The following is a 24,065-nucleotide window of genomic DNA, read 5'->3' on the forward strand; positions in this document are numbered from 1 at the left end:
TTTAAATAAAACATTAATTGTGTAAAAAATATTTAAAAAAGAAAAAGAACTTTTGCGGTAATAAAAAATTTACATTAAGGGTAAAACTATGCCGATCATAATTTATTAATGCATAACTATTTCATTAAAATCATAGAAAAAAAATAATTACAAAAAACTTAATATAAGGAAGGCAATAGAAATGTGTAAGAATAAGAACTACTTAATCAATTGAGATCTTGGCCCACTGAAAAATTCATAATTAAACTTGTATAAGCTGGAAAAATGTGATAATATTTCTCAATGATAACGTCACTAGGTGATAAGCTCACTAAGGGTATACAGAGTAGCCCAGCATTCACTGACAACTTAAATAACTTTTAATCCAGTTAATTTTTTTTTAATAATTAATATACTTGAGGACTATAATAATAATTAAATTAATATTATTTTTATAATTAAAATGAAAAAAAAATTTTTTTTTAATATTTACGAAAATTGTTTAAAAAAATTTAAAAATAGCCATTTTTTTAAGTAGATTTAAAAAAATAATCTGATGAAAAAATTCTCGTTAATGTTTGATAGTTAATATTCTGTAACATTTTTAATTTCGTAAAAATTTTTATTTTCCTGTATCTATTCTACAGTGTCAAACGGTGACTATGTTATATAAATAAAGACAAAAGTAAACACAATCTNGTATCTATTCTACAGTGTCAAACAGTGACTATGTTATATAAATAAAGACAAAAGTAAACACAATCTTTTTACACTTTTATGATATGATTATGGATTTTTCCATGAAAATTATTAACATCTAATGACTTCAGTTCAAATAATAACACGAACAATACATGTTATTTAATAAGTAGTTTTATCTCTTTAGAGATTAAACAACTTATCTTACTTTTCTTCTGTCCTTGTCTCTACACGTATTTCAATGTTTAATACCGTAAAATAACATGAAAATTCAAATTTTCACAAACTTTAAAGTGATACGGACTATTTACTTATTTTGTTATTAGAGAAAAAGAGTATTTTAGTTCTTTTTAATATTTGAATACATCATAGTGTTCATTGATAGACAAGTATGGAATATACCTGAATACCTAATTCGTCCCAAATCTAATAATCTATTTATTAAGTTTTGTATAATTAAAGTTAAAATAAATATATTGTATTTATCGATCAGATGTAAACATAAATTGAGAAAACTATTTTTTATTATTAATTTTATATATTTTAAAGGCGACCAAATTAGTTCAGTCAGGATAATGTCAAATTCCGTTGCGTTGGCCTATATAAGATTTTTCGTTCTCTCTAACACAATCATAGCTTTTCATCGATAACGTAAAGAGAGATAAACAGATTAATAATAGTAATTATATTACTAAAAGACAGATTTCGAAGATAGTAAAAATGTAAAACATAATATTTATTATTTAATTTCTATTAGATATTTACATTCATTTTGAACTCGGACGCATGAATGATAAAATAAATCGCAGACGACAGCTACTACCATGTCTAAAAATTATGGCAATGCAATCTGCCGCACTGACTCTCGTATATTACTATCGCTCACCTGGAGCGCTAGACGGTAGCATTCATAAATATAAACTACATGAGTCACGTGCCCCCAGCTTATTTCTAATCAGTCAGATACACGTTCAAACACATACACTCCAACATAGATGTTTTGTTATTTAAATGTAGGGGTAGTCCACTAATTCCATTGTTGATAATTTAAAATATAATTCAATTAGTAAAAGATTTTTTTACTTCGATGATGTTTTTAACTGTTTTTTTTATTAAATATATTTAATCGCCTGTATGATTTCGATTCATTCGATACCCATTTTATTACAAAGAGTTCTTCATTTATTGTGGTTGTTTAAGTTTTTTTACAATAGAAATTGTAACGGTGAGTGTAACAGGTGACGGCTGCAATACCTTTAAAGGATAACGAAGCGAATTTTCTCCTATTGGTACAGCAGTTTTGTAAAGCATTTTTTTACTACACAAGTTATTCGTCTAAACTTGAGGATAATTCAAACAATTAGCATGGATGGGTCATGGTGGGCATCGGTAAGTACTTTATTAGTAATTAATTTTTTTAAATTCAAATAAACTAAGATAGTGAAAATAATTATAATGTTAATTTCTCTCAAATATATAGCTCAAATATAATAAACGCTTTCGTGGACAATGGAAATACATTTAATCATTATTAATCTATCTTATTTTAACTTAAATATTAGAGATTAACGTTAAATTGAACTTGATTTAAGAACAAAATTAGCAAAAAATATGAATCATAATTCATTGATTGATCATTTGATCGAATTGAAACAATAAATTAGTACTAAAAAAATGTATAAATGTAAAAAACTCAAAAATTCGAATTTAAATGTAACAGAAAAGAGCAATTTCAAATAATCAAAAACTAACAATTTAATATTTAATTAATGATATAGTTTTGTCATAACTTTGATAATCACAATTATACAACATTGAATTAATTTTTTCATTATAATTATAAGATATTGCTAGACTACTTAAATTAATGACAAATCTATATTATATCTAATTTATCATTTAATAATGAGTGATAAGGATAATAAGTGCAAACACTTGAATTTATTTTTTTTGTATTAATATCTAATATTTCGAATATACAAGTAGTTCATTCACTATAAACTAAATCAATTATTTAGACAAATAAAATACTTTTCAATTTTTCCAAACAATTTTTGAATGTTTAAATATTTTTAGTAGAGTTGTGATAACTAGTTAGTTTATAACGAATAAGAATTGAATAGTTCAAGTATGGTTAAAATTTCTAAATTAAAATAGGTAAATTGTAATGTATTATATTTTACCTGAATAATTGATTAAATATTATTTAATCAATTATTTAATTTAAATTATCTCAAAAATAATTGGTTTTCATCCCTCACAACATACAATTATCTGGCTATTGAGATTCAAAAAAAAAATCAGAAATGTTATACTATATTCTGATGAAAACATTTATGTATTTTCCGTATTTAATTTTTTCATTTTTAACTATATTACAACTTATATTATTCGATTATAAAATTTCGTCATTTTATTTTATAAGAACATCTTTAAAGCATAGGGTAGTTCAGCAAAAAAATGTTTCCTGTTNTTATAAGAACATCTTAAAGCATAGGGTAGTTCAGCAAAAAAATGTTTCCTGTTATTCATAGAAATAGAAATTCAGATTAGCTGAACATCAATATCGAATGTTAAAAGTATGTGTTTTTCTACTTTAAACATTCAGTATCTAATATTTAATTTATTGATTTAATGGTGGATATCAGATAAGAAAAATGGTCTTTCCGTATCTACTCAATTGCATGATGATGAGTGATGAGCTGAATGTTTATTATTGTAATACTCATGTCTCATTTTCTCTTTTTTTGTGGCAACTTTAAAATTTAAAAATCAAATTTAAATATTTTATCTTGAAAATTCATTTTTATTAAAAATAATTAGCTATTTGAGAATAGTTTTATTCTAAATTGACTTTTAAATAATAGATATAAAATAATTTTTAAACAAATATTAATTTTATTATACAATAGTTCATTAATTTCTATAAAGCTTCAATCAATCAAATAGTCAAGTGACCTCAAATAGTGTTATGGTAATACAATTTTAGCGGTTCACTCTATACAAATATAAATTAATTGCAAATTTAAAATTAATTGTAAAATGAGTTTTATTTTTATTTGATGATTCATTTTTTTTAACATTTAATTATATGCACATTAAGCATTTAGATAAAAAGTTATATTTGTAAACTTTAAAGATACCCTTAATATTTTATATTCATATTGTAAAACATACATTTTGGTTTTTTTATGTAAGTGATTATACGATTAATATGATTTTATCAAACCATATTTATTATAACATTATTTTATGAACAATTATTTTAATAAATTAACGAATATTAGAACTAGCTAAAGGGTACTTATAATCGTTTATTTATCTATTTTCTAATATTTTTTATTTGGTATTTCTATCACACGGTTTCATAAAAAGACCTTCAAGGATTTTTTATAATAACAGTTTTTATAACTGAAATAATCAGATACAATAATTTTTTTAAATAATTATTATTATTTCACAACAGCATTTTACTCTGAAATTTGTCCTATATAAACTATAAATTAATTTCCGCAATTTTTATAGAAATCGCTGACTTTTATTCATATAATAAAGGAATTCTAGGAATACGATATTAAATTCATATTAAGTTTATTTACTGCGTGTGCTTATTTCTAATCAAGGGGCATTCACAAATTATAACGGTAAACCTTTGTCGTTATATTATTACATTTAAAAATAATTCGTCCTACGCTAAAGATATCACGTGGGCTAAAGAAGATTAAATTTAGTATACGTTTCATTTAAATCTACGTTAAAAATATTAAGTATTTAAATGAAATTAATAATAAGCAATAATTATACCCTTTATAAGTAGGTATTAATACGTATTATGTATGTAATATAATTTATATATTATTATTAAAATATTATAAAACTATATTTAAAAAAATTCTTGAAATTTCTATTAAATGTATAATTGTGGTTACATTCTATAATTAAGTACCTCTGTTTAATTTACTTGGTTTAAAAAACCAACTGATATCTAAAAAACACACGTGTTGTATCCAATTTTTTTAAATCTTTTGATATTAATGCTATTATTGAAATTATATTTTTGATCATTTTTTAGTAGCTATATGTAAAAAAATAATGAAAAATAATGGTTATAACACTTGAGTATTCTAACTTATCGATATGATCAAATATTCAAGTAAATAGTCCTAAATTTCTAATTAAAAAAATTTAGTTTTATTATTCAGAATAATCTTAAAGATATTCATTTATCCAATAATTTATTTAAAATATAACCATATAAAATAAAATTATCATTAAATACATATTTGGTAATACTTTTAGTTTGATAAAAAAAAAAATGTTAGATCGTAATGAATAATTAAACTTGATATTTTACCAAGTAAAAGTAATTAATTTGCAAACAAATCTGAATTTCCCAACAGAAAGAAACCGTTTCTCTAAAATCCTTATAAACATACAATTATATAAGGAGATTAAAAAAAGTCTAATGATTTTAATTACTATTAGATTAAATTCCATGTTTATTTTACAATTCAATTTGTTATAAAAACATATTATTTTTATTAGTTCACATTTGATTTATATTTATTGTGGTTTTCCCGGTTGACATACGATTGGTTTTTTTAATTTTCATAAATTAGCTACACAAAAGTATTATTGATCATACCATATTCATGTTTTGTAAATTACTATTTACTATACAGTAGTTAAACGCTCAACTAATTATTTTTCAAAAACGTCAAATCATTCTTTGTATTTTACCTGGTAATATGATAATTTAAAAGCGATGTTAGTTTTGAATGATCTTAAACTATATTTTTATTCTGAAATTACTATTAACTCTACTGTTAATTACTTAAACTACTATTAATTAGTTAATGAAATGGAGAATTCAAATAAAATTGAAAAAATATATAAAAGACATTATTTTTGCAGTCAAAAAATATAGAGTCAAAATGTGTTTTTAACTTGATATTTACTAGTTAATTCACTGCTTTTGAAATTCATTTCATAGTACATTAAAAGCAAATTATGATCTTAATCAACAAAACTTGTAAAAAAAATCAATGATTCAATCACGTTTTATGTGTTGTAGGTACGCAAAAATTTACACAAATTTATATTTAAAAAAATATTGTCTATTAAATATGACCGTGAATCATACTTATTCCGTTCCCGTTTCTTATGACTTACATAGGTACCATAAAAAATATATATGGGTAATTTCTAGTTTAGGTGAAGGGCATTACAAAGAATAAGCATTTACCTTGAATAGTAATTTTGATGATGTACTCTAGGCAATAAAACATTATTATATTAGAAAAAAGTACTTAATGGCAACATTTATTCAGAAATGTAAATTGAAACCTGAATTTATAAAAAAAATTATTGAAAATTCTAATATTATAGTGAAGTTATTATTAGTTTAAAAATAGTACGGTAAAACTTAATTTTATAGACAGTCCAGAATTTATATGAGTGCGTAGCGTGTTTAGTAACTTTTTATAAATACACCAGTCATTAGTTACTCAAATTATGGGCGTTTATTTTTTCTATTTAATGAATCTTAATAGAAAATTATAAATTTTATTATTACACCCAAAATAATCAATTAACTATACTCGAAAAAAGTGAGAGATATAGTATAAGGATCATTTCAAATAATCTATTATTATAACAATTGTATAAATATACTATAATAATATTAATAAAACATATGAAAATAAAATCGAAATTAATAAATAAATTAATTCATTTCTTTTTTAAAAATTATAGGGTTTTTTTTTTTTTATAGCAGTAGTATACAATTTTATTTATGGATGTATTTTAATATTAAAATGAAATACAAGGTTATTCACATCAGTTTATGTTCAATAGTTAGTAAATCGTGGTCGGCTAGGTAAATATTTTGTGTCCTTATACTAATGTAATTGTATGTGTATCAAAAAGTAGTCAATAAAACGATAGAAAATCAAAAATGATTATTTTAAAAGTTTCTTTTACATACATATTGTAATGGTTTTTTGAATTAAATAAAAATCATATTTGACGACAGTTACTCTAATATAAAATATTGAGAATATAAAAAAATAGTGAACGAAGTAATATAACGCAGTTTTAATAAGAAATAATTATTCTAAGTACTGTTGTCTGAATAAGCAATTATGTGTAACAAGTATAATTATTAGATTTTCAATAAATGGCTTCTTAATAGTAATACATTTTAAATAATTACTCATAATTAATAAATTGAGAAGTACATTATATAATTATTTTAATTTTATATTAGAATTTTGCTTGTTCCATTACTGCATAGAAATTGTATACTTGCTTAATATCAGTGAAACAGAAACAAGCCTGAATTGCGTGTTTTGTCTGTAGTAAAAAAGATAAAATAATTAATTCGATTAAAGTATAGTGTTATTTGATTTTTTTTTTTCAACTGTTATAATTAAAATAAAATAAAATCATACATTATTGTTATTCAATGGCTAGTAAGGTATTTTAATAATTAACTGTATAAATTATTTAATAAAAACGTCTTTTTGAATAAAAGTTAATAATTCAAGTACAAAATATTCTGCACTTACTAGACTTATGGAATTATATTAATACAACAATAATTGTCATGATTACACATATTTATTGAGAGTAATTCCAATACATATGTGCTATTTTGCAATGTAACCAATTTTTCATAATAACGTCTTTTTTAAGGTAATAAAAAATTAGTGTTATAATTAGAGAAAGTATTGTGAATAGTTAAGGATATTCCCAATTTTCTGTGCGTAATACATACGTAATAATAAATATTTGTATAATACATTCAGAGTGTTCGGAATGAAATATTACTTTATTCAAAGCATTCTTTTCGCCTGATACAAAAATATTCTTCAATTTTAATTATTTTACTGTGCAAAGCTAACCCCAAAAAAGTTCCTATAGTATTTCAATAATTTTCTATTTCTTACCAATTTATAAAATATTTTAATCAGCACACAAAGATAACATTTAATATTTACGCGATTAGGTGAGTTTCCGATGGGCTTATAACATAAAAAAAGAGATTTAAAACTTCATAAAATATGTTTTCCACGAGTTGTTGCTATATAATACAACTTATTTATTTCAATCTAGATATTTTGTGTTAACTTAATTATATATGAATTGATCATTCTCAATTGGTAACGAAGGAGGTTGTTTTAAACTTACCTGTATTACTGTAATAACTTAAAGAATTTTTTTAAATATGTTTTTAAGTTTTCGAAGTGTTTCAAACATCTTACCTCGCTGTGCAATAGATATATTATGAAATATCTTTAGCGTGTCTTTGTATGAATTTTAAAAGGTTACTCGTATAAATGTATTTTATAAATAAATAAATTATTTATCAACGATTTGATTGGGCATAGTTTTTTAAAGAGGACCTATTATACAAGTTAATTTTTTAATTTTCATTATTTCTTGATTTATTAATAATAATTATTAAATATTATTTTAATTTATCTCCTACACCTTATAAGGGTGTTAGCTTTTTTTTTTTTAAATGTCAGCGTACATAATTAATAAGCTTTTAAAATATAATATGATTGATCGATAATAACTTTTTAAATAGTACCTCAGAAGTTTTAAATAACCTTCACTCTTTATTTTCAATAGTTATAACTACCAAAATAATGGGCAAAAATTGTTATCGACCAGTTATTTTCTTAATTAAATCACTTTTTATTTTATAAGCTAGTTAAATATGAATGTTGCCATTAAAGAAAAAAATGACACCCTAATATGATATAAATAATTAATAAAAAATACTTTATAATTGATAAATCTAGAAATATTTGAAAATAAGATATTAAACAAATAATTTTCTTAACATAATTATTAATTTAAGAGAAATCGAATTGATAATGTTGACAAAATCACCATGTATACTATCTCATTATAAAATAATATTTATTTTTCACTGGTCGATTTTTATGGTAATAATATTTACCTATAATAATAATGTTATTCGTAAAATAGCAATTAGCCAAATCTTAGAATTCTATTGTTTTTCACTATGATTTTATCCAGTAACAAGCGGTACGCGTTGACCTGACATTAAATGTACTAGTGTATTAGTTCATACCCTTGAGAAATAACAACGATAAAAAAAAATCTTGTCCAGTACATACCATTTTTAATGTCTTAGCTCCAGCCAGTAATTTAAATTTAATTCTCAATTTTATTCTATAAATATATATTTTTAAGGAGTAAATTTCACACACTGTTGATTTTTTCATATTACATTCGTGTTATAATTTTTTTGCTCATTTGTTGTGTACCTTGTGTAAGACCTTATTGATATATATATTACCTTAAATAAAACTAATAATATAGTATAACACCATGATCTATTTAACGTGTGGTATATAATTTAACTTGAAATAATTAATTATTGTTTGAACTTTATAACTCCTCAAACATTGAGTATTTAAATACTAATAAAATTAACGACTGCACTTGACTGATTAAACTAAACCAATTATATCCTTGAAAAATTGTTTCAAGTATTAACCTACATCAGTAGTTTCGAAGTTTCATTAGTGCGCAAAAATTAAAAACAGAACCATATTTTATATTATTCAAAATTACAATTATTTTTATAATGCCTAAATGTGGTGTTTCCAATACAATCATTTCAGCTTAATGCTTAGGCTTAAAGCTAACGTACGAAATGAATATGAATATAATTTCTACAAAAATAATATGTTAATACATACTATTGTTCTTTTTGTTTATCATTGGGTTGGTCAATTACCGATAGGTAATATTATAATTATAAAAAGTAAAATATATAAAGTGTGGTCAAAACTATTGTAATTAGAGTTAAAAACAATAGTTATAATTACTGGTACATGTTAAACATTGAACGATGTAGCGAATTATTCAATAACCATGCAAGCTTAAAGTACATATAGAATTAATGATAATATTTCCTGAGTTTACGTATATTTTTTTACGAGACAAGTTATCAATATTATATAAAAAATTTATCATGTTGAAAATGAAAAAAAATAACTATAATTTTAGTGGGGCAAATTTTTATTTTACTTCAGTGTATACTATTTCTTAAAACACGATTAAACATTTTTTTAGTTGATTATTCAATTGAAATTTAGCATCAAAACCAAAAGTCTAATTGTGATTGTAACAGTATGTATCAAAAGGTTCTCTCATAATCAAATATTTTGTAGTATTCTCTGACCAAAGTCATAAAATGTGATTGACATTTGTTTTATAAGAAAATATTTAACTAAATGTTAAGGAATGTATAGTTTATTTACATCTTAAACACTACTGAAAAATAATTGATAATTTATTTAGCATATTACAATATTTAAATTAAATGTCACGAATTTTTGTTAAAAGTATATTTATTTATAAGTTGAAAATTATTGTAGTCAAAAGCTAATTAATTATGAAATCATCATACTTAAAATTTTATTATTATCTTTTTTTTATTATCTATTCAATTATCGTCCATTGAATTGTAGAGTGTTAACTTGTCTTATTGAGCATTACAATTTTTGTGTAATATTATTCTTAATTGGAAAAGTATCTTAGTTTTCCTGCAATCATTTTACAAAAATTGACATAGGCGAAAATTAAATAAAAATGTGTATGTAGTTTGTTTATTTTAATATAGTTTTTCTCATATTTTATATGATAATAAATACAATTTTCTTATAATTCTATAATTACAATTTTTTGGGAGTGTAAGTCCTTTAGTCCATCCCCTTGTTGCAATAATTAATATGTATTTTTTTTTCATAATTACGTTTACATAATTATAATGTCTATTCGAACACACAAATATAATGTCCATTTGATATTAAATAATTGCTATCGCAGAGAAGTTAATTTGAGAATAATCTTTTAACAAATATTTGTATGCTCATGTATAACAGGGCCGTTGTATTGTATTCTATGTGGAGCAATCGAAGCGTTTGAGTGAAAAGAAACTGATGTTCATGAGATCTATGGAAATAACACGGCTGGTGTACTTGTCGAATTATCCAACTGTTAACAAATAAAGCGTTCCTATGACTGGCATACTTGACGAGTGCTGTATCTTATAGTATTGGTACTTAATTCCATACACAAATTTGTCGACCCATTTGTTCCTTTGACTTGTGTCGCTTTTACCGACAATCTGCGAGAAACGGACATGTGACCAATAATTGATCAAGTACACCAACCGTAGTATTTCGGCTTTAGTGGTATTTCAGTTAATTCTCAAATCAAATATTAAACGATCGTCGTCTGTGAATGGAAAGGTTCTAACGCAAAATTGATGATTTTCCAGTAGACTTATTAGAAATAAAATTATCATGCAGTTAAATGGAATTAAAATTTTTTTATTTAAACTATCTCACTATATAATAAGTGCATCTACTTCATTTAAGAATTAAAACAAGTGTAGTTATTTTTTCAACGTATTTATTGAAAAAAAATATATGTTACAACATTTTTATTGGGAGGCGAATTTATGAAGGAAATCAACCAAGGAAACACCGTGTTTAACTTGGGTTCATGATTTTAAAAGAATAAACTAATTTGATGAGAAGTTCACATTTTCAACCTGGTGTTTGGTTACTAGAAAAATTACGGAGTAGTTAACAGGAATTATTTTGTAACCTCATTAGAATAAAAATGATATCTATGTATTGCTATTGAATAATGCACATGTATTATTATTGTATTGCGCTTATTCAGTATTTCTATACCAACACTGAATTTTTGGTACATACATATGTACTAAAAATAAATAATTATTACCTTAGAGTTATGTATAAAAGTAAACAATTTACTAAAGTGGTAAAAATAATCGCTATTCTTCTATTTATTAATAGTATTTTTTCTATTATAAACGCGTTGAGGATTGTACCTCTGTAAAAATCATTGAGACGCGTTCTATTAAATACACGAAATAGCACAAGCTTAAACTATGATAACGACTCTAGTGTGTGTATATATATATTTATGACATACTTAATTCATTTCATTTCTATTTATGATGAACGGTCATATGCGAGTGTGCTATTAGACGTATAAATTTGTACACGCAGAAACGCGCCAAAACGCTTATGTTAAATTTTGTTAAGTAATAATGCCGTTTCCACTAGCTATTTTTAATAAAAAATTATTAGTCTTCTAATCATACACGCCGTCTAGAAATAATGTATAAAATTATCACCGTAGAACCAGCAATGAAGAAATACGTAGTAATGAATGTGTACAGCAAACTGGTAGGCGTGTTTGAAGCCTTAATTGATCGGCAGACATTCTACAGACTGTAACTAATTGAGTAACACATTAAATAAAAATAGTTTAACTGATATGCATGCGAAACATATTGACACAGATTGACCGGCCTTTGCAAATAATCTAATTCAAAAATATTAATTACTTTGGCGACAATGACCGTCCGAAAGTTCATAACACTACAATTGAAAAACCCTAACGATTCGTCTGGCTCCGGGCATTGTTAGCCCGTAATCAATGTGCCCCCAGAACGAGTCAAATATGAGTTCAAGGACACTGTACATGTGATAGACGATAACATCTTCTCATATGTTGTAAATATTAACGTGTAAATACAATTTTATGATCAAATTACTAACGTCAAACTCTAGCACGTGATATAATATGCCTTTATTTATATTGAACTTCATATCAGCCGACTGTGGACCAGTTACAGTTTAGATTTGAATTGAACTCGATAGTATTACACAGCCGGTGCTCCAAATATTATTACTATTACCTAATTTTTTTTTTTACTCTAATTTTATTTTTATATGAGTTATGATTTTTTTTTAATATTTAAAATATTATGTATTTATTCATTACTGTCGCTGGTCTCCGACGGCTGAGATTAATATCATTATAATATACTTACTAAAAAAGAAAACAGTATGTACGGATATGGGACTATATCAGAGGTAAAATTATCGGTATTTATTTACATTAATTACTAGAAAAACGAATTATTGGACTGTAGACCAAAATTTGATGAGTATGCCAATTTAAAAATTGAATGGCTACTCATTAAGTGTTACATTGTTTTACTTCTGAGAAATAAGTATTAAAATTTCATTGTTTAAGAAAAAAAACAATGTTTAATTTGAAATATCAGTTAACTTACTGAATTTCATGGAAAATGTACAAAACATCACTCATTAGTGGAAAAAATTATAATGTATTCAGAAGAAAAATAGTATAAATTAACTGACAACCAAAACATTAAAATTGTTGGACGATTTAGAATTTAAGAATCATTACAAATATACTGAGTTGATAATATTAAGTTTATTACATTCCTGACACAGCATGGTCAATAAAAACAATAAAAACTTGTTTTATTTTAAATTGAGTTACCTTAGCGATTTTAAATAACTACCACTAAATAACCTTGAACTGAAATTACAAATTTAAAATATATTTATACAGTGTTATTTGTTTTAATTAAATTTTTTTAACTTTCTTTTAATTCTGTGAAATAGTCTTTTTTTTTTTTTACCTGCTCGGTTAAAAATTGCTTATAGATCATTATAATGATTAATATCATGGACATGTCCATGACAAGATGTTTATTTACGCATCAGAGTTAAGAGGTTAGCTTAGGATTTTTCTTAACGCATCAATTAAATTTGGCTGTAATATTCATCCCACACGTCTGAGAAATTAATATTGAACTTGCTATGTGTATAAAACTTAACAAAAAATTATTATCTCTCCTCCAAAGTTATAACACACAATTTCATTTAATATGTAATATAGTATAAATAATCATTTTTCTCATCATCTTATACTTAAATAAAATTTATCATATTAAAAAAACCAAACATTTTTTTTTTTTTTTTGAAATATTAATAATTTTTTTTTTATAAAAGTCTGTTTAATTTTTAATTAAATTTTTTTTTTAGTTATTAAATAAGTAAAAATTCGTATAAAATATATTAAATTATATGTTTTACACTTAGTATTTTAGAAATTAATGAATATTGTACAATTTAAATTTTGTAACAAGTTAATTGAAATCAAAAAATACCTCTCGGATTAATGAAATATTCTTAAGGGTATCAACCTTTTTATCAGTTATTTTAATTTACCGAATATATCAAAATAGAAAATTTTATCGGACCACATTTTTAGTTAATTATTTAGTAGTATTGTGCAATACGAAATTTGATGTTGTAATATAATAATATGTAAACATAAAAAGTTATCATATAAGATAATTTGTGAAAAAATGTTTACATATGATTTTATTGATGATCCAATTGGGCTACTAATAATTTTCAGCGTTTTCCTCTATCACGTATATCTAAAAAAGATAACCTAAACTAAAACCCAAGAAAACTCTCTTCTGTAGTCACTAACTAACAAAAGTCTCATTATTAATTGTTTAATGACAGATATAAATATTGACTTATTTGATATATTTTATAGTGTTCATGAATTCAACCGAGATTAAAAAAACAATTGTTATAATCATGGATATTTGTTAATTATAGAAAGAAAGCCTGGTTAAAATTATATCCAGACGGAAAAATGACGAAAGCGATCATCTTGTGGAGGACAGCAAACTAGCTCGCGTCCTCAATCTTGTGGATTTGACAGCCCTTGGAGTTGGTTCTACACTTGGCGTCGGTGTATACGTATTAGCTGGCGATGTAGCCAAAACAAGCGCAGGACCGGCTGTCGTTCTTTCATTTGTACTCGCCGCAGTGGCATCCGCTTTTGCAGGTAAATATTGGACTTGTAAAAAATAGTTCCAAGTTAGTCTGAGTTCATCCGGATCGATGTGTTTATTTTTAGGCCTATGCTACGCAGAATTTGCTGCTCGAGTGCCAAAAGCTGGGTCAGCTTATGTATACAGTTATGTAGGTGTCGGCGAGTTTGTCGCATTCGTTATCGGTTGGAATTTAGTACTTGAATACGTTATCGGTAAGTAATTACTAAAACTTGGCTACACATTAGTTAAATATTTTAAACGAAAAATATATTTACTGAATTACTTGTAGTAAAAGTCGTCTGTGAAAGTTGATATTAGCAAAAAACACTTAATCATCATATCGATTTGCATATACGTGTATAATTTATTGCAAACTAATTTAGCTTCGATGCGAAGTTGAGAAGGTATTAATTTTGCCATGATGTGTTTTTTTTTATGTGTCTGTTGCCACTTTTTCTCAGCTCTCGTTGGACCGATTTTGATGAAAAATATCTCAAAAGATCACAAATCGTATCTAATTGAAGACATTACCCTTAAAAATTGAAGAAAAAAAATCCCTGGTTCCCCGTAAATGAGGGATATCTCCAAAAAAATTACAATTTTTAAAATCGGTAAATTTCGTCCTTTTTTCACTTTTTTTTCTTAAAATTAGCATAACTTTATCAAAAATTAACAAATCAACCTATTTTTTTTTTAATATTGAAACCTTAGATATTTGCCTTTCATTTTATATACATTTTTTAAAAATCTAACTCTTTACCTGCCTACAGGAGGGGATTCAAAATAGCGACTCCTACACAAAAATTTAACTTTTTCAACTTAAGTTTTGAAAATGTTCCGGAAATACTCCGAGCTTCGAACATATGTGAAAATAAAGTTTATGTTATGTACTACTTAGATTAGACGAATTATCTTCTATGTGAAAATGGTCGGCGTAGTTAAAAAACATGCAATTATGGTGTTAAAATTTACGATTTCATATTTTATTTTTTCAACTTTAAATTCTTATAACTTTTTGACAAATGTATGGATCAATACAAATTTTTGTTCCTAAATAAATTATATATAAATATACCTTCATCCGACATACGTTTTTTGTAAATCAGACCATTTTTCTTTATACAGGAAGGGTTTAAATTTTTAAAAATACGAGTAAAAAGTAGAACTTTTTCAAGTTACCTATTGAAAATGTTCCGGAAATACTCCGAGCTTTAAATATAGTCAAATTAAAGATAATTTTATGCACTATAAGTTCAAAAAAAAAAAAAAATTGTCCTGACACTTTTTCTTCTGTATGCAAATGCCCGTTGAATTAAACAAAAAATGTAATTTTTATGTAAAAATCACTGTTTAACATGAATATTTTAATACTTAAAATAATTTTTGGAAAAATAAACAAATTAAAATATTTTTTTTTACATTGAAACATTAGATATTTTCTTTCAATTGATATAATTTTTTGCCCCCAGGGGGAATTCAAAAAAACAATTTTTGTACACAAGTTAAGCTTTTTCAGTGTAATTTTTGAAAATATTCCGAAAATATTGACACTTTATTTAATTTTAAATGAAAGCTTATATTATTATTTAGAATAAAGTTCATAAGACATAAGAAGTTAAACTTATTTAAATGTTTTTGCGTTTTTAAAGTCGAAAAAGTAACTTTAAATTGTGTATTGGCATAAAATGCCTATTGTATTAAACGACAAACAGTTGCCGAAGCGGTAACACTTGTGGTTAGGGTACCAGGTTCAAATCCGTCTGTGGCGATTAATATTTTGCATTTTTTTCAAGTTAGAAAAATTTTCAAATCATTTGATTTTTATCTCATTTAGATTCATTAACTTCAATAGATATCAAGGATTCTATCACTGTAGTCTCCCCTCGTGAGAAAAAATTTCTTATTCATGTTAATATTATTTTACTATGTGGTTTTTTTTTTGGCTACGATTTATTTTGCCAACCCTCACTTGTCCTACTTTTTTCAACAATACGTCAAATGATTACAATTCGTATTTAGTTGAAGGTATTACCTTTAAAAATTGAAAAAATATTCCTTATTCAAATAAAAAGTTCCTTAAACAGCTTTATCCATACAAACAATCAAAATGATTAATTTCTAATATTTTTAATGTATTTATTGTCGAATTAGATTTGATATGATAAAAGTATTTAACTGCAAAAGTAAATAATATTACTTTGTAATTTATTAATTTTTTAATTCTATTTGTATGTGTTACTAATAGTCTATAATATTCCAAATTTTTGGAATATTATAGACTGTTAATATTTCAAATTTTTTGGTAACATGTTGTTATATAAATCACAAATTTAAAAAAAAAAAAACGATTTTTAGTTTCACCTGAATTTAACAATCAATTTTTCCAATTATAATTAAAATTTATAATTCGCTTAATTGAGTAGACCTTTTTAACAAATTTTTTTCCATTGGTTTTTAGTTAAAGTAAATCATTAAAATTAATTCAGTTCTGCATATTTCAATTGTAGAATCTTTTTAAACACCAAAAGTTAATTATAAATGATTACTATAATTACTATTTAAGTGATCTATTACGATAAAAATGCAAAAAATCGAGCTTCACTAATAAATTTACTGTAAATAGTAATTATAAAATTTCCTGAGTGCATATTAATCTTTACAATACCATTTTTTTCTATTGAATTATGTAAATTTGAAACTTGCAAGTTGAGCTAAAATTTATGGTAATAAATTTATTTATTTTTTATTATAAACTTTCACTTTAAAGGACAAAAAAAAGTAGATTAAAAGTTATTACTTTTAACATATTAAAAATCCAAATCAATAATAATTTAAAAACAATTAATTATAAAAATGATATAATATATAATTAAAAAATTAATTATTATATAATTATATATTATATTTTTGAATCTAAGAATTACTAATCATGTTATAAATAAGAAAATAGGAGTTCATTTTGCTTTTGTAATTATTCACCAATTTCTTAGAATTAAACATTATCTACAAATTTGCATCGAGGCGTTTCTAATGATAGTGATTTTAATCACTGTCAGATTAAATCTAGACTGGTCCCAACTATGCCACGTCCCCACTGTGCTGTGTTTTTTTTTAATTAAAGTTAATTTTTAAATTAAATTTTCAAACTAAATTTCAATGTCCACAAACAAATTTAAATTATAAAAGGAAATTACTTAGAATAAAATAACTTGTACCGCTATGAAGTCGATTCGCATTACAAAGTTTAATTATAAATAATATATTATGAAAGTAACAGTTGAATTATATATTTTTACATAGTTAATTAAGTTATAGTTAGTGTATTGAGGAGTTAATTCAAAATACTTCCATCATTTTTTTTCACTTCTTGTTATGGTTCATAGTTCAGAAATCTTCTTATAAATTACCGAATAATCAAATTTCACTAGTTATCATAATTATAGATTATAGACTGAATTGTTTTTCACGTTTTTTCATACTAATTGAAAATAAAATATATGATTTAAATGTTAAAAGTAGAAAACTTGTTAAGACCTCGACGTGAATTTAATTTTGTAAATGTTTAAATATGAAAATATAATATTTTTCAAATACAAAAATGTGTATAAAATGAATCCACGGCTTTTTCGGATGTTTTTACATATTGAATAACATCACCAGTGAATAAAAACTAACAGAGAACGAACGCCTCTAAATTTTTATCTAAAAAATTGACTATATTAATTGTGACAAGTTGTTGCTTGTTGATTAAAAACAAAGATAATATACAAATTAAGTCCTACTTCAATATTACAATTTTTGATACAATATACTTATGTTTATTCACTAAAAACTTCAATTTTTTTTCATTTACAGATTTAAATTTTTGTTTTCGGTAATCATGAATATTTTTATATAATTATTACTGAAAATTTTTCACAGAACAAATATTTATTAACTTTATGAGTTTTACATCAAAATATAAATTAAAAAAGACTTTAAAATATGAAAAACATTTAACTGTTCATTCATTGGTGAAGTCGCCCTATGTTAATGAAGATGTTCTTTTAAATTTTTCAGGTACAGCAAGTGTGGCTAAAGCTTTAAGTAATTATTTGGACGCTCTTATCGATAAACGAATTCAAAATACGTTAATTAGTTTATTTCCTATCAATGTCAGTTTTTTGGCACAATATCCAGACTTTCTAGCGTTTGCCATTGTTTTGCTACTTTCAAGTAAGTCAATTTTAAATAATCATTAGTGAGTTAAAATTATACTTCTTTAAACAATCACATTTATAAAACAGTTGTGTGTAATATTTATGTAAAAGTGAAATTCCACCACCTTGACTCATGGCCATGGCTCGGAACTTAATGCATGTAAAAAAATTTGTTTGGCTTACTGCAAAACCCAAACTATGAAAAATTATCATAGGTATATTCAGTATCATAGGAACATTTTTCCTCTGACAGAAGAGTGATCACCACGCCCCATTACTAAATTTCTAATTCACATACAGTGTTGTTTAGTGTTAAGAAAAACGAAAACTAATATCTTTTTATCATTACACCTATGAAAATTATATTTTTATAATCCCGAACGGTGTACTCGAGATGTCAAAAATTAACTTTATAAATTTCTAAGGCACAAGTCCTGCTCATGGTTGGGTAAAGTTTAAAAACATATTGTCTCATAATCATCTTCCAATTAAGAAATATAAAAAAAAAAGAAAAATTTCGTTCAATAACACTAGTTTAATCTCATTTTCACCTTATAAATGGTAATGACTTTCATTAGTGTTTTGGCAATAGAGTTGAACAATTCTAAAGCTACGGGTGCACAGTGGACCCTATTACAATTTTAGCTGGACATAATAAATAACAATCACAAGCCTATCGAAAAAAAATAATCAATTATATATATATTTGAGATCACTTAATTGTAATTTGTATTAGTTAATAATGATTTTTTCGTGTGATGTAGCACAGTAGTAGCATTTTTATCAAATTTATTAACATAAATTTCACGATCACTGACAATAATTGATTTTAAATTATACTTATTCTTTTAATAAACTCTAAATTTATACCAATAACACCAGCAAGTTTTTCGGGGTTTTTAAAAAATGTCTTACTACATTACCGGTATTAGATGTCCTAGATCTCTAATTTTTTTTTTTTTTTTTTAATTTCTTTGTGCTACTAATAGATTTTGCTCTTTATTTAACCTTGCAGTATTTTCTGCGAATTATAGTATAAAACTGATTTGTAAATTTTATTCCAAAAACGGTAGCACAGCGAGGTCGCGGCACAGTGTATGCCAAAATCTAACTCAAAAAGAATTAAGGAAAAATTGCAAAGTCACAGGCAATGATTTTTACTAAATCAGCAAATGTTTGTGGCATTCATTTTTTAATAAAATTGGCAATTTAAGCTGATTCAAATGTTAAATTTAATTTTTTCGACTTAAAAGAAATTAAAAATTGAAATGAGTTTAACTTTATGTTCTATGTCAATTAGTATTATATTATGTGTTAAAATATTACTGTACTCATAATAAACGACAATAAATTTACCAAAAGTACTTATACAATTAAACCAACCCATAATAGTAACGTTTTGTAATTTCTACATAATTTAGTGATAGTCATTTATTGCCTTCTTATCCAAATAGAATTGAATTTAAATCCACTGTGAGGGGCCAAATTCGAATATTTATTTAATTTAATAACCAGTTATTGATTTTTCCGTTAAATTAATTACCCTTTCAATTCGCATACCTTAATGTTTACTTGATATTATGCACATATAATTGGTTTATTTTATTTTTAGACAGTTTCCTTAAGTAGTTTTAGATGTCAAACTTTTTAAAAAAAATCTTATTTGAGTTTAAAATTTGACTTTTAACATATTTTTTGATGATGATTGAAATCGTATGTTACAGTTTTGTTGGCATGGGGCGTCCGAGAGTCAACAATAATAAATAACATTTTTACGGTTGTCAATTTGTTAACTGTAACCACAGTCGTCGTGACAGGCCTATTCAAAAGTAAGTTTTTTCCATATTTTACTGAATCCAAAAATTATAACTAATGTTTAACATTATTAAATATAAACATATTTCACTAAAAATGTTTTTTTTATTTTTAATTAACAGTTGATTTTTACAATTGGAATATTCCTAAACAAAATATTCCAAAAGGGGTAGAAAAAGGCGGCGATGGTGGTTTTTTGCCGTTTGGTTGGGCTGGTGTTACTGCGGGTGCGGCCAAATGTTTTTACGGGTTCATTGGCTTTGATGCCGTCGCTACAACGGGTAAGAAATAATCGATAGTTAATAATATTTATGAATATTACTCAACAACTTTTAAATAGGTGAAGAAGCTAAAAAACCCAAGCGTGATATTCCATTAGCAATCATTCTATCGTTGACTATTATCACATTAGCTTACTGCAGTGTTAGTACAGTACTAACTCTAATGTGGCCATACTATGATCAGGTAATGAGATAATATGATACAAAGTTTAGAAAAAATCGATCAATATAATTAGAACTATTTCAATGTAAAACTAAAATTGTACTTAATGACAGTTTCGTAATGTTTTACATATTTGTTGCCTCTATGTTAGAATAGGTAGAACGAGCATAGTATTAAAATTTTTGATTATTCCTTTTGTTTATTTTTTTGGTTATTTAAACACTCATCATATAAAAAAAATGTTTGATTTTCTTATAACAACATAAAAAGAAAGGAAAATATCATATGATCAATATTTTAAAAAAAATGGTTTACTGTCTGTTATTAATATATTCTCAAATAAATATTTTATTTACTATGTTCATAAATGTTGAGGTGTGTTGTATTAAAATGTAAATGTGTTATAGGATGAAGAAGCACCATTCCCTTTTGTATACAACCAAATCAACTGGCCAACAGTAAAATGGATTGTGTCTTTTGGAGCTATTTTTGCTTTATTCACAAGGTACTTTGCAAATTGCAAAAACGGATTGTCTTTGATTATCTGATAACACTATCTATTATTACTAAGCTTTCTATAACTATTTTTCCAGTTTGATTGGCACTATGTTCCCTCTGCCAAGAATTCTCTATGCAATGTCATGCGATGGCCTGTTATTCAGAAAATTTTCTGGTATCAATTCAAAAACTCAGACTCCATTTTTTGCAACAATATCATCTGGTATTCTGGCTGGTAAACACTTTAAAATTTTTAAGTTCTCGTAATTTTTAACGTATATAATAACACTATTTCAAGGCCGTTATTTAATGAAATTCTCTGAAAAAAAAAGTATATTTTTTTTATATTATAAAAAAATTACTGCTCTTGTAATATTGAAATCAAGTTGTCCTCTCAATGTAAGGCCATGAAATAGTTGTTGACATATGAAACAAATAACATAGTAATTTACCTATTGAATAAATGTTTTTATTACTGTGATTAGGTATAATGTCAGCTGTATTCAATCTGCAGCAACTAATCGATATGATGTCTATCGGGACGCTATTGGCTTACTCGATTGTATGTATTTGTGTTTTAATTTTACGTTATAAAGATGAGACAGGCGTCGAGTTTGAAATCCGAGGAGAAGACGGAGATAATAAAAACCGGGTTTTTGAAGTTATAATGAAAACAGCGATAAAATTTTTTAATCTGTCTAATATTAAATATCCTAACGAAGAAACCGAATACATAGCAACATCAAACACTTTATGTTTTAGTGAGTAAAAATGTTTATAGGTAATAATTGATTTATTTGATTTCAAAAATAACAAAACTATAGAAATATTGACCATGTAGCCGGACATAATGAGACAATTATGATATTTATCTATCTTTTTCAGTTGCCATTACAACTTTGTTTTGCTTCTCCGTCGTACAACAAGAAGAAACATTACATAACGAATTACTTGGTTACGGAAGTATATTTTTGGGCGCGTGGCTTTTACTGATTATGTTATCTTTAGCCAGACAACCACAATCAAAAAAGGAGCTATCATTTAAAGTACATAAACTAACATTTATTTCTAATTAAATTTCTATTTAAAATATTTATCATTTTTAGGTACCTCTTGTTCCTTTAATTCCGTGTTTAAGCATTGTGTTAAATGTTTATCTTATGATGAAGTTGGACATTGAAACGTGGGTTCGTTTTGGTGTATGGTTGTTTTTAGGTCTAGTAATATACATTTTCTATAGCTTGGATCATAGCGTCGAAGGACTAAAACAAAAGCAAGAAAATGACAAAAAGGCCGGTCAACCTATTGGCATAATTTTAATTAAATAAAATATATAATTAAACTTATGTCCAAATATGTTAATGACTATAACATTCCACTTCAAAACATAAATTACTGATTATCTATGCAAATATGTCAACAGTATTAAGATTTGTTGAATGAACTTGCGTGAAAAAACATTAAAATGTGAAGTGTATTTTATGGAGTATTTTTTACTATGTAAAACTTAAACTTCTAGTCTTGAAGTTTATGTTTAAAAGTAAAGTCTTTTAAAATTGATGAATGAATTAATTTATTGCTGACCAAAATCATTTTTATGATTATTTCATCATTATTTTATCTATATTGTGATATTAATTGTCATTGTTTACTAAAAGTGTAGTATATTGTTTTACTTAAGATTATATTTAGTGAGAATAAGAATGTTGTGTATTATTCTATTTAATGAAACCTTTTATAGTAATATGATTAAGTTATTTTACGAATTATAAAAAACGTAATATTATTTTATCATCAAAATATATTTTTTAATAAAATATTTTTGTGTTGACCATATCTAAATAATAATTAGAATTTGAAATCTAGTAAAAAATGAAACTTTAGAAATGTATAAAAAAAAAAGCTGTTTAACGAGACAATACCGAAATAGATTGCTCATTATTTTATGTCGAGTCATATGTTTTTAAAGAAAAAAACGACCGTTGAAATCACTTTTTATTTAAATTCAAACAGTTAACTGATTTTTTTTTGTTTGAGCCATATTTAAGCAATAATATTAAATATGACATAAAAAATGTAAAACATTTTATTACCGTAAAAAATTCTTACTTAAAAATAAATTCTCAGATTCTTTTATTATTTGCTACTTAAATGGATGATGGTTCATAAATTTGTCTAGTCAATTGTTAGTCTACCTTATTGTAAAATATCAGTATAGTTGTAAGGTTATTAATTAATAATACATAACTGATTAAATAAAAAAATAAAACACCACTTTATTGTAAAAGGAAACATTTTTCTTAAATTTTTTTAGAAATAGTTAAAGAAACATATTTTACAATTTAATATTGTTTATTTTATGCATAGAACGTCATATTAAATTTTTTTATTCACCTGTCATTTTCTTTATATAAGTGTTTAAAATCTATGTTGTTGTTGAAAAAAAATAAAATACCTTATACCTTATACAGATATACCCTTATAAATCATAAGGGATAGCCTTTAAAAATATTTGATGACTGATAATTAAAAGAATGTATTTAACTAAAATAAACTGAAAAAAATTTCAACCTAATTATCATTTTAAGAGAAATCGAATGGGTAAACCTAAAAGAATCACATTGTATAGTTTTATAAATCAACCTTTAAATGTTACATCCCCTTAAATATGA

The 24,065-nt window shown here is 24.7% G+C and overlaps 1 protein-coding gene across 3 annotated transcripts; it reads left to right on the forward strand.

The window, feature by feature from the left end:
- Positions 1–1,617: 1,617 nt before the first annotated feature.
- Positions 1,618–23,791, forward strand: LOC126906896 (cationic amino acid transporter 2). Of its 3 annotated transcripts, none has more exons than XM_050687819.1 (12): positions 1,618–2,067; positions 14,217–14,448; positions 14,521–14,649; positions 18,497–18,652; positions 20,361–20,465; positions 20,574–20,732; positions 20,792–20,916; positions 21,303–21,400; positions 21,489–21,628; positions 21,879–22,154; positions 22,279–22,439; positions 22,500–23,791. In XM_050687819.1, the coding sequence occupies exons 1-12, from the start codon at positions 2,044–2,046 to the stop codon at positions 22,719–22,721; spliced, it is 1,827 nt and encodes a 608-aa protein (XP_050543776.1). In that variant the 5' UTR covers positions 1,618–2,043; the 3' UTR covers positions 22,722–23,791. The 3 variants fall into 3 exon arrangements, with proteins under 3 accessions (XP_050543776.1, XP_050543777.1, XP_050543775.1); XM_050687818.1 differs by lacking the exon at positions 1,618–2,067 and adding an exon at positions 12,494–12,641; XM_050687820.1 differs by lacking the exons at positions 1,618–2,067; positions 22,500–23,791 and adding an exon at positions 12,492–12,641 and having other exon boundaries at positions 21,879–22,174; positions 22,279–22,425.
- Positions 23,792–24,065: the final 274 nt, after the last annotated feature.

Source organism: Daktulosphaira vitifoliae, unplaced genomic scaffold, assembly GCF_025091365.1.
Source record: "Daktulosphaira vitifoliae isolate Bord-2020 unplaced genomic scaffold, ASM2509136v1 Scaffold_5, whole genome shotgun sequence".
NCBI lineage: Eukaryota > Metazoa > Arthropoda > Insecta > Hemiptera > Phylloxeridae > Daktulosphaira > Daktulosphaira vitifoliae.